Source organism: Somniosus microcephalus, chromosome 26 (genome assembly GCF_052327205.1).
Source record: "Somniosus microcephalus isolate GS21.2 chromosome 26, FLI_Smic_1.0, whole genome shotgun sequence".
Lineage (NCBI taxonomy): Eukaryota > Metazoa > Chordata > Chondrichthyes > Squaliformes > Somniosidae > Somniosus > Somniosus microcephalus.
The window spans coordinates 9,258,333-9,270,845 of record NC_141012.1 but is presented as its reverse complement, the minus strand read 5'-3'; the positions used below and the strand labels follow the sequence as shown (position 1 = coordinate 9,270,845).

The following is a 12,513-nucleotide window of genomic DNA, read 5'->3' as shown; positions in this document are numbered from 1 at the left end:
AGAAGGAGATAGAAAGATTTCTAGACACAAAAGGCATCAACGGGTATGGGGAGAGAGCGGGAATATGGTATTGAGATAGAGGATCAGCCATGATCATATTGAATGGCGGAGCAGGCTCGAAGGGCCGAATGGCCTACTCCTGCTCCTATTTTTCTATGTTTCTATGTTTCACAGCACTTTTAAAGACTGTTTGTTCAATTATAAATGAACCGCATGCCTGAGAACACAGGTCGTCGTTTTGGGTCCTGATCCCAGCATCTCTGCATCATGTCAACCATCTGTGCACACTCCTGCGGACAACTCTCTGGAATTAATGTAAGGCACGGCCTCTCTCCTGCCACCACTTTCACAAACACAGCCATTATGTTTGTCCCTGAAATGTGAAGAAAGAGTCAGAATCATTTAGATACTCAACAATATCAGTTCTTTCTTAAATCAAAGTAAGACCCAAGCTGGTTGTACCAAAGCTTAGATACCCAAGTACAGCACCATCTAGACCACAAGCTAAGTAATTGTACACATACACGCACCCACACATATATACACATATGCATGCACACATACATGTACACACATATATACACATATACATGCACACATACATGTACACACATATATACACATATGCATGCACACATACATGTACACACATATATACACATAATACATGCACACTCTTCTTTCTTAGGCAGTCCCTCGGGAACCGAGGATGACTTGCTTCCACATTAAAAATGGGTTCGCAGGTGACTGATGAGTCCAATGTGGGACCTACAGTCTCTGTCACAGGTGAGGCAGACGGTGGTTGAAGGGGCGGGTGGGTGGGGTGCTTGGGTTGACGTGCGCTCCTTGCGCTGCCTGTGCTTGGCTTCCGCTTGCTCCCGGCGAAGAGACTCGAGGTGTTCGCTGCTTTCCCGGATGCTTCTCCTCCACTTTTTGCGGTCTTGGGCCAGGGATTCCCAGGTGTCGGTTGGGGTGTTACACTTTTTCAAGGAGGCTTTGAGGGTGTCCTTGAAGCGTTTCCTCTGCCCACCTGTGGCTCTCTTGCCGTGTCAGAGTTCCGCGTAGAGCGCTTGTTTTGGGAGTGTCGTATCGGACATGCAGACGATGTGACCCATCCATCGGAGCTGATCATAATGCACACACATGTACACACATATATACATGGACACACACGTGTACACACATATATACACATATGCATGTACACATACATATACACATATACACACACACACACATACTTGCATACACGCACAGCTACATGTTGTTCAGTTGTAAACCAAAAACAGACTTAATTTAGAATACAGCCATGAATTCTCCTCAATTACTTAAAGAACCTGACAGGAAGAAACAACTGTTGAATTGTTGCCTGCAATCCACAAATCTTTGAGAATGCATTAACAGGTTGATTTTAGCCTTTACTTTTACATTAAGGGTTCATTGCTCTGGTAGCACGCTGGTTAACATAGCTGCATATAGTTTCTTTGTGCGTTTCTGAAACGCAGTCACTTACCCATTTATTTTAAACAGATTTATGACCATGTTAGAATACCCCACAAGGGGATTAACCAGTGCACTGCCAGAGCAAATTAAACTGTTTTGGTGTCATCGTGAATCAGAGGAACTATCAAACTCTTTGCTGAAGAGCAGTATGGCAAGGCCTCTTCAGGGTCACTGTGTACCATCATGATGATATCGCCAAGCAAACAGACAAGATAATTCTATTCAAACTCTTCCACCTTTAACAACCACGAAACTCTAGATCAAAATGAAAATTTGTGATCATGATTAAACGTTGTGATAATGATGAACAAGTCGGTCACAATAGGATCCCACGGTGGTGGGAAAGGAAAGTTGGCCTTGCTCCCGGTAAATCAGGATCATCCTATTCGCAAGGTTTGTGAATTATTCTGAGAAGGGATTAGCAGTTGCCCAGGTTGACTGGAGTGGTCTGGGTGGACGAGCTATCAATGATGGCGTTACCTGCATAGGACTTTTGCTGTGTCAGGACCTCCCACGTAATGATGGAAAAGCTGGAAGAAAAAAAGTTTCCGTTAAGTTTCCTCGTGACAGGAAAGCAAGTCGAAGTAACTTATTTGTCCAATACTGGAATTTTACAATTGGATGAACAAGTAAATTTTTAATGCAATACAACAACAACAACTTGCATTTATATAGTACCTTTAACATAGTAAAATATCACAAGGCGCTTCACAGGAGCGTTATTAAACAAAATTTGACATCGAGCCACATAAAGAGGTATTAGGACAAAATCTTGATCAAAGAGGCGGGTTTTAAGGAGCGCCTTAAAGGAGGAGAGAGGCGGAGAGGTTTAGGGAGGGAATTTCAGAGTTTAGGGCCTTGGCAGCTGAAGACACGGCCGCCAATGGTGGAGCAATTAAAATCAGGGATGCACAAGAGGCCAGAATTGGAGGAGTGCAGATATCTCAGGGTTGTGGGGCTGGAGGAGGTTACAAAGATAGGGAGGGGCGAGGCCATGGAGGGATTTGAAAACAAGGATGAGCATTTTAAAATCAAGGCGTTGCCGGACTGGGAGCCAATGTAGGTCAGTGAGCACAGGAGTGATGGGCGAACGGGAGTTGGTGCGAGTTGAATACATACAAGGCACTAAAAGCTTTATTAACAAACTCCATAATAACCGTTTAAATCCTGACTGCTAAATGGTACAGTGGCTATAACTCACCAGCAGAATGGTATTATGACACAGGTTTCTAACTAGTATTAGTAGTAGAATTTGGCTGCCAGTGGGATTGTGACTTCCATCTCTCTCTAAACAACTGTACAGTAGGGGTCACCGGACAAGAAGCAAAGGCCTAGCAGTGCAATGTAAAGCAAACACAAACTACACACTTACTGGAGAGGGAGTGAGAGAGAAAAGGGGAAGAAGGGGAGGAAGGAAGGAAGGAAGGAAGAAAGGAAAAGGAAGGAAGGAAGGAAGAAAGGAAAAGGAAGGCAGGAAGGAAGAAAGGGAGGAAGGAACGAAGGAAGGAAGAAAGGAAGGAAGAAAGGAAGGAAGGAAAAGGAAAAGGAAGGAAAAGGAAAAGGAAGAAAGGAAGACTTGCATTTATATAACGTCTTTCATGACCTCAGGACATCCCAAAGCTCTTTACAGCCAATGAAGTACTTGTTGAAGTGTAGTCACTGTTGCAATGTAGGAAACTTGCCAGCCAATTTGTGCACAGCAAGCTCCCACAAACAGCAATGTGATACTGAGCAGATAATCTGTTTTAGTGATGTTGATTGAGGGATAAATATTGGCCAGGACACCGGGGATAACTCCCCTGCTCTTTTTCAAAATAGTGCCATGGGATCTTTTCTGTCCACCTGAGAGGGCAGACGGGTCCTGGGTTTAATGTCTCATCTGAAACACGGCACCTCCGACAGTGCTGCACTCTCTCAGCACTGCACTGGGAGCGTCAGCCTAGACTTTGTGCTCAAGTCGCTGGAGTGGGACTTGAAGACATCCCTGAGTTCTGCAGTCTCATTAAACTCTAACCTGTAGACATCATGCTTGACACCAGAAGGTCTGGATGATAGTTCAGGTGGCATGTAACTAACAGTCCCTCTCACCGCAGACCTTTCAATTTGTTCCATACTACTTAAATAATCTTCCCATTTTGATAATCCAAAATCCGCAATCTAAAAGATATAACAGTCGCACGTCATTTATTGAGCACAAACCTTATGTTTCACCTAAATGCCTTCACAATGATAAAAAGACTATTGTGGTTTTGTTATACTGCAGGTATCGATTTGACACCATTAAGAGAGGTGCAGAGACAGAAGCACTGAATTAGTGTCTCAGCTGCATACCACTCCATAGAGGCAGCTCTGCTCAGCAGTATTTAAAGAGATGGCTTCATACTGTTGCACTAATATTGATATGACTCTTTGAAGTGGCCTCTCACCACTTGGCAGAATTTGAATACCCTTCAATTGATGACTTCAGTACATAGCTACACTTTCAATTCGTGTGTTGTAGCTACAAGGAAACCATGCTGAATTGACGCAGAAGTTTCAGTGTTAGCAGCTCATCTCTTACGATAGATAGAATCTATATAATTCTGCTGCATCAATCTACAGCCCGTCTTTCGGATGAGACATTAAACCGAGACGGGGCCTCCGTTTAAAATCTCATGAAGGCGGCACCTCCGACAGTGCAGCACTCCCTCACTACTGCACTGGAGTGTCAATAACCAGGGGGCATAGATTTAAAGTAATTGGTAGAAGGATTAGAGGGAAGTTGAGGAGGGTGGTGGGGGTCTGGAACTCACTGCCCGAAACGGTGGTAGAGGCAGAAATGCTCATCACATTTAAAAAGTACTTGGAAATGCACTTGTAGTGCCGTAACCTACAAGGCTACGGACCAAGAGCTGGAAAGTGGGATTAGGCTAGAGAGCTCTTTTTCGGCCGGCACAGACACGATGGGTCAAATGGCCTCCTTCTGTGCCATAAATTTCTATGATTCTATGGCCGTGATCTTACCTTTCGGTGCGAGTTGGGAGCGGGTCAGCTGACTTGCGGGTTCCGATCCCGCTCCCCAACGACGCCCGACGCACAGACGCTATTTTATGTCAATTGGCCTTGTTAAGCCCCGTCCTGCGGGCTTGCCGGCCAATTAAGAGAAAGCCGGTGTCAGATGATGTCAGTTGATGATGCATTATCTGCCGGTTTTCTTAAAGGGGACGTGCTCATTTTTGTTTGACAGCATTGAGGTGCTGCAAACACTGACAATCACTGTACAAAGGTGAGCCCTTGCACCCAGGCTCTCCAGAGACTCTCTCCTGAGGATAAAACAGATGGCAGCTGCAGGTGCGGTTACAGAAGCGATCTGTCACTGGTGAGAGTGGTTCTCCCAATGAGCTGAGAATACACAAACACTTCAAACCTTATTACCTATAAAAAAAGTCTAAATACATTAAAAATGATTTTCCCAGCATTTCCTTACCTCTGAAACTCACCGGTGTACCATTGAATCCTTCACAGCACTTCTGCAGCTGTCATCAATGAAGAAACATTACAGTAGACTCACAACATGCCACACTTACCTGGAATGGTGTCCGGACGTCGGGAAGCCTGCAGTCGACCTGGCAAAATTGGAAAAAGCCTCTTAACTGCCTGTTAACTACCTGTTAACAGGCAGTTAAGTCCTATAATCCTCTTCCCACCGCTAGGAGTCGGATCCCTGTGCAAATCGGGGACCCGATTCCCGGGAAGATTGATTGGAGGCGGGTTGGAAGCGGGTTCGGGATCCGTTGCCAATCTTTTTGTTTTTGCCAGCAGTCCTGCCTTCAAACCCGACCCCTGAGCGCCGGCAAAATCGCCCCCTTGGTGTCAGCCTGGATTTTGTGTTCAAGTGTCTGGCGTGGGGCTTGAATCCACAACCTTCTGACTCAGAGATGAAAGAGCTATCACTGAGACAAGGCTGACACCTAATTAGGACTTGAATCTCTCACTGAATACCTTTAAAATCTCAGATATAATACACTCCAGTCTGACTATTTAACATAGCAACCTTGATATGAAGGTTCTCATCCACGAGTATGTTTGCAGGCTTCAGATCCAGGTGAAGTAGGGGTGGGTTCATACTGTGCAGGAAATTCATCCCCATTGCCATCTCATGAATAATCCGGAACTTCATTGGCCAAGTTAACGTGTACCTGACGAGCAGCTTATCCAGGGAGCCATTCTCCATGTATTCCATTACAATCCCAGCCGGCCTGGTACAAATCCCATATATTGGCAAAATATACTTAAAGTTCATTTTCAACATCTGTGCTGCCTCCTCCACCAGATGTTTCATGTTCCTGTAACAAGTTAATGAGAAAAGATTGTTGTAATTATCAATTTCCCGCAGTAATCCTACTGTAACTCACTCGTTCACAGGACTTGAACTATTAGCTTCCCAATTTCCCTGACCATCTTCAGGTGTTTAAAACCCAAGTGAGCTTTGACTAAACACAACTTGAGTTACCTATTCCCTCCTGCTCCATTCAGTCTTGGTCATGTTCTGCCCCAGTAAGCCTTGCCTCTGCAATAAGGTTTCTCAATTTTTCTCCAGACCTGTACATTCATATATGAACATACGAAAATGATGGACAGGCAGACCTACTGGTCCATCCAGCTTTTCACACAGAGCCATGTAATGCCTTCTGCATCACAATACAGGCACTCCCCACCCCACCCAGAGCCATGTAATCTCCTGGGAGAGGCAAAAAAAAAGATTTTAAAAAACCCCCAGGCCAATTAGGGAGAAAAAAAAAACCTGGAAAATTCCTCTCCAACCGCCTTAGTCGCTCGAAACTAGTCCAGGAAATCACATTGGCTCTGCTTTACATTAAGGATACCCACTGTTATAAATCTCATCATCATCAAGAAACTACTCATGAAATAACGCTGGGCGGCCAGCTGGTGGCGCCGTCCAAGGAGTATAAATACTCGGGCGTGGGCCCCAGCTTGCCCAGGGACATTTTGTAAGACAGGAACTAGTGAAGTACAACTAGACCTCCATGTTCTGAATCAAGTTGATTAAAGCCTTGCTTTATACTCAAACCAAGTGCGTAGTGAGTTTTATTACATCACCCACCTCTTGTACGACATGATCTCCGCCCAAGCCAGAAACAGGTCCAGCTCTCGCTTGAAGGAATTCAGCGAATCAGCGTCCACCCAACAAGGCGACAGCCTGTTCCACGGGTCCGCTATTCTCTGGGTAAAGAAGAACCGTCCAACATCTAACCTAGTTCTGCCCTTACATAACTTGTAAGCATAGGCCCTGGTCCCCACTATGATTCTACGACAAACCACAGCACGAGGATTTACTGAAGATCACCGGGGTCCCGCCATTTCAATGATACAGCACTGATAAAGTGTGCGATTGTGCCATCAACCTCAACTATTATTAGCCAACAATTTATGTAAATGTTCAATCTCTACAGGATATAGTAACAGGCAAATTCTTCCCCTTAACCGGATCTATTAACTAAGAACCACTGTACTCTGCATAAATAATACCAACCAGGTTTAGCTGCTGTTTATTGATTGCCGAAGTATTAATTACCAGTTCATATCTCCTTAAAAAATATTAGTTTATCATGATTTAACTTTGATCATATTGTCTAGGATTGAAAAAAAGATTTGCATTTCTATAGCGCCTTTCACGGCCACCGAACGTCCCAAAGCGCTTTACAGCTAATGAGGTACTTTTTGAAGTGTAGTCACTGTTGTAATGTAGGAAACGTGGCAGCCAATTTGCTTTTGGTTGAATAGTCTATATAACAGAGTGTGCCACGAGGATCTCGATTCACACCGTTAGCTGTAATCCCTGGTACCCACCTTTCAAACGAAGACGATTCTTCACACAACAAATGGCAGCACTTCACAGCCAGGTTCACCCTCCACAGTTTGTGTTTTGCTTTGAAGACAGTTGCAAACCCTCCCGAGGCAATCTTGTTGAAAGACACAAAGTCGTCCTCGGTGAAGCAGTTGACTGCGGTGCACGGCGGTGGGAGGAAAGGGTCCGGCAGCTCCCCTGCCATTGCAAAGAGGAGAAAGCAGCTCCAAGGACAAGTCACTGCCAGCTCAACTTCCTGCTCAAGAGAGTGGGCGGAGACTCGAGTGCAAAAACTAAACTATGGACTTTCAGAACAGGAATGAGACCACACCTTGAGTATTGTGTGCAGTTTTGGTCGCCTTATCTGAGGAAGGATGTTCTTGCCATGGAGGGAGTGCAGCGAAGATTCACCAGGCTGATACCTGGGATGGCAGGAATGATGTATGAGGAGAGATTGGGTCGATTGGGCTTATACTCGCTGGAGTTTAGAAGAATGAGAGGGGATCTCATTGAAACTTATAAAATTCTAACAGGAGTAGACAGACTAGATGCAGGAAGGGTGTTCTTGATGGCGGAGGAGTCCAGAACCAGGGGTCACAGTCTAAGGATAAGGGGTAAGCCATTTAGGACTGAGATGAGGAGGAATTTCTTCACCCAGAGAGTGGTGAACCTGTGGAATTCTCTGCCACGGAAGGCAGTTGAGGCCAATTCATTAAATATATTCAAGAAGGAGTTAGATATATTTCTTAAGGCTAAAGAGATCAAGGGATATGGGGAGAAGGCAGGGACAGGGTACTGAATTTGGATGATCAGCCATGATCTCATTAAATGGCGGAGCAGGCTCGAGGGGCCGAATGGCCTACTCCTGCTCCTATCTTCTATGTTTCTATGTTGTAACTCATTACTATGCTGGATACACTGAATGTTACAGTCAAGGCTGTTGCCAAACCATTAATAAAAGCACGGATTTGTTTAGTAGAATAACTCAGCAGGACCAATAAAGAAAGAGAGACTTGCATTTCTACAGCGCCTTTCACGACCACCGGACATCTCAAAGTGCTTTACAGCCAATGAAGTACTTTTTTTGAAGTGTAGTCACTGTTGTAATGTGGGAAACGCAGCAGCCAATTTGCGCACAGCAAGTTCCCACAAACAGCAATGTGATAATAACCAGATAATCTGTTTTTGTTCTGTTGGTTGAGGGGTAAATATTGGCTGAGGGCACCGGGGATAACTCCCCTGCTCTTCTTCGAACTAGTGCCGTGGGATCTTTTACGTCCACCTGAGAAAGCAGATGGGGCCTCGGTTTAACGTCTCATCCAAAAGGCGGCACCTCCGACAGTGCAGCACTCCCTCGGCACTGCACTGGGAGTGTCAGCCTGGATTGAGAGCTCAAGTCTCTGGGGTGGGACTCTGAACCCACAACCTTCTGACTCCGAGGTGAGAGTGCTGCTCACTGGGCCACAGCTGATGATGTGGAATTTTCCCTCATGGATTACATATTTCAAATACTTTAATTCTTTTCATTTCACATTTTTTTCTCTTCCTCTGCCTTTGGACTGTGGGGGTGGGGGGGCGGCACAAAACGGACAATAACGAATCAGCCGCCATTTTACCCCCCGCCTGATTATCTTTTCCATTGAATTTGGGCAGGGGGTGTAAAATGCTTTGCCGATTCACTATCACCCATTTTGTGCTACGAATTTCACCCCCACTGACTCATTCTGGACTCCAGTTCACTCACTCATGGATGGGGTACATCGAGTTCCATAGAATCTACAGCACAGTAACAGACCATTTGGCCCAACTGGTCTATTCGGGCGTTTATGCTCCACATGAGCCTCCTCCCACCTGTCTAGAGTTTATTGACTCACATTGTAACGTTGGGTGAGAGATAAATAAATATCGGCCAGGTCGCTGGGGAGAACTCCCCCGCTCTTCATCAAATGGTGCTGTGGGATCTTTCAAGTCTACCTGAGAGGGCAGATGGTTTAACATCTCATCTGAAAGATGGCACCTCCAACAGTGCAGCACTCCCTCAGCACTGCACTGGGAGTGTCAGCCTGGATTGAGAGCTCAAGTCTCTGGTGCGGGCCTCGAACCCACAACCTTCTGACCGAGAGGTGAGAGTGCTCCCCACCGAGCCAGGGCTGACACCAAATACAAAGCAAACCTGGAAGTAGCAACAAAAAAAAATATTTGGGACATCTGCTACCTTATAAAATGATGCCCTGCGGCAGTGCCTCCTGCTTATAATACAATTGCCTTGTTGTAAGATGAAGTTCTGCAGGTCCAAGGCTTCATCATTTTTACACATGTTATGGGAAACTCTAGAATGTGAGTCTCTCAGGCACCGTGTTGTAATCAGACCTTTGCCTGGCATCACATGCTGAACATACTGAACAACCTGCCAGACAAGCATCTGAATGACACAAACCACAAGCCCGACACTAAGGCTCAGTGATAATTTTATACTTAACTGCCTGGGCACTGAAAGGAGTAGAAATACAAGATTGTCTTACATGATAGGATGTGAGATCTGATTACTCCAAGAACACTGTGAATGCTTAACTGTTCTGAGGGAGTAGCTGAACGCTACAGACCAGGAGTGTCTCTCACTGAATCGTTGGCCTGTGGCGAGCTTGCTGATCTTCACCAGGGTGAAGGTTAGGGGTGTTAGAGGTGGCCCTGAGTCCCCCTTGGCTAGGGAGGGAGAGTGAGTTAGAGTTTCCACTCCTGGTCACTACCCTGTGACCCCTGCTGGACGTGTGTGAACATCAGGTGAGGACAAGGACAGGCTCAGCCCCGATGACCCCCTATGACTGAATAGCCCATCAGCACCAATTGCCAACGCTCACACCTCAATTATAGCCATTTGGTCAAGATACTACAGGCCAACATTGCCCATGAAACCATCTCCCAACACAAGTCGGTGCCGTCAGGAGGATCGGGGAAGCTTGCATATTGGATTGAGCAAAAACATTACTTGGAAGCTCCTCACTTTCAGCTCTTCATTTCAGAGTCCTGTCTTCAAACTTTCCCTATTGAGTCTAGAGGGTCAGGGCATGAACCTCAGTTGAGATTTGTCACTACTGCATTCCCTTCAGCCAACATACCTAGCTTCCCTAACAGGGTCCCTGAACTGTGGCTGTAATAGTTTAAAAACCTCCAGTCAATTCACTCATAGATCAGATCAGACAGAGCACCTTGTATGAGTCCTGATAGGACGGTCACTGGATAGGTTCACTAGATTGATTCCTGGGGTGAGAGGGCTGTCCTATGAGGAGAGATTGAGTAGATTGGGCCTATCTCTCTGGAGTTAAGAAGAATGAGAGGTGATCTCATTGAAACATACAAGATTCTGAGGGGGATTGACAGGGTAGATGCTGAGAGGCTGCTTCCCCTGGCTGGAGTGTCTAGAACCAGGGGGCATAGTCTCAGGATAAGGGGTCGGCCATTTAAGACTGAGATGAGGAGGAATTTCTTCACTCAGATTGTTGTGAATTGTTGGAATTCTCTGCCCCAGAGGGCTGTGGATGCTGAATCGTTGAGTATATTCAAGGCTGAGATCGATAGATTTTTGGACTCTAGGGGAATCGAGGGATATGGAGATCGGGCAGGAAAGTGGAGTTGAGGTCAAAGATCAGCCATGATCTTATTGAATGGCGGAGCAGGCTCAAGGGGCCGAATGGCCGACTCCTGCTCCTAATTCTTATGTTCTTATTTGGTGCACTTACAGTAAATGAAACAAAAAACATTTTATATTTTTTGGCACGGTGACTTCTAATTGAAATTATTTGGTGGAATGTTTTTAAATCTCGACTCAGGAGAAGCAAGGCCAGTAGCAGGGGTAGAGTTGGAGTAGAGTTTCTGCTTTGGGTGCAATCGGGAAATTATGCCCAAAGTGCGCTCGAAATGACGCTGGTTAGGTTAGCCTAGGCTGCAAGGTTCCACTAAAATTAATTCTTCTATGAACCAGCACAATCGGGCAGTGTAACAGAACGTAATAGATTCCATTTTTTTAATTTTTCCATTAAAAAATATTCCTCGATGTATTTAAGAGTGGCAACCTGGTGCTAAAAATATGCATTTTTAATAAGCGTGTCCAATCCTCCATCTGTGATTAACATGATTTAAAATCACTGCAAATGACTAAAAAAATCTATACTGAACCATTTAATAGTTTCATTGGCGTGCACTAGTCTGTTCCTTAGTAAATTAAACATGTTTTGACGTGAAAAAGAACTTTTAGAATGAGCCTACTAGCACCTGCGTGCCTCAGAAATTTGAACGCAATTTGAGGAGCCTTCCTGAACTCCTCAATTATAGCCATTTGGTCAAGATACTACAAGCCAACATTACCCGTGAAACCATCTCCCAACACAAGTCGGTGCCGTCAGGAGGATCGGGGAAGCTTGAATATTGGAATAAGGAAAGAACATTACTTGGAAGCTCCTCACTTACTTTCAGCTCTTCATTTCAGAGTCCTGTCTTCAAACTTTCCCTATTGAGCGCAATCGACGGAATCTGGGAATTTCGACCCGTGGTTGTGGCCAGTGCCTGACCTGGGCAGACTGAATCCCTGAAGCAGCATCAAAGATCGCGGAAAACACGAACGTAAGTGGTTTTGGACGTAGCTGACTTACGTTTAAAATTCCCCGATCTTTTGCACTGGTTTGGCTGATACTTCTAGCGGATACAAGAGGAAGCCCCACCCCCCCGCTCCCCACCCTTGTCCTCTGGTAATGGAGCACTTTTACTTTTATCATAGTATGACTACTGTTATAAATCTCATCATCATGAAGAAACGACTCATGAAATAACACTGGACGGCCGGCTGGTGGTGCTGTCCAAGGAGTATAAATACTCGGGCGTGGGCCCAGCTTGCCAGGGACATTTTGTAAAGACAAGGAACTAGTGAAGTACAACTAGACCTCCATGTTCTGAAACAAGTTGATTAAAGCCTTGCTTTATACTCGAACCAAGTGCGTAATGAGTTTTATTACGTCAATTACATTCAAACGTGAATTGTAGACTTTTAACCCAGTACAGCACTCAGAAAAAAAAACTTATATCTATACAGCACCTTGCTAAGTCTGCTTCCAAAGTTCTTCACGCACCATTAATTATCTTGAAGTGTTTGCCCATAAAACTGTTGTTTT

At 45.2% G+C, this 12,513-nt stretch overlaps 1 protein-coding gene across 1 annotated transcript in view; it reads right to left on the bottom strand.

The window, feature by feature from the left end:
* Positions 1 to 7,603, bottom strand: part of ankk1 (ankyrin repeat and kinase domain containing 1) — a 29,822-nt gene extending 22,219 nt beyond the window's left edge. The window contains exons 1-5 of the mRNA XM_085967796.1: positions 7,354 to 7,603; positions 5,537 to 5,828; positions 3,518 to 3,660; positions 1,984 to 2,033; positions 218 to 373 (exon numbers count right to left, since the gene is read on the bottom strand). Of these exons, the coding sequence (XP_085823922.1) occupies positions 218 to 373; positions 1,984 to 2,033; positions 3,518 to 3,660; positions 5,537 to 5,828; positions 7,354 to 7,556 (844 nt within the window). The 5' untranslated portion in view covers positions 7,557 to 7,603. The remainder of the gene's footprint in view (positions 1 to 217; positions 374 to 1,983; positions 2,034 to 3,517; positions 3,661 to 5,536; positions 5,829 to 7,353) is intronic.
* Positions 7,604 to 12,513: the final 4,910 nt, after the last annotated feature.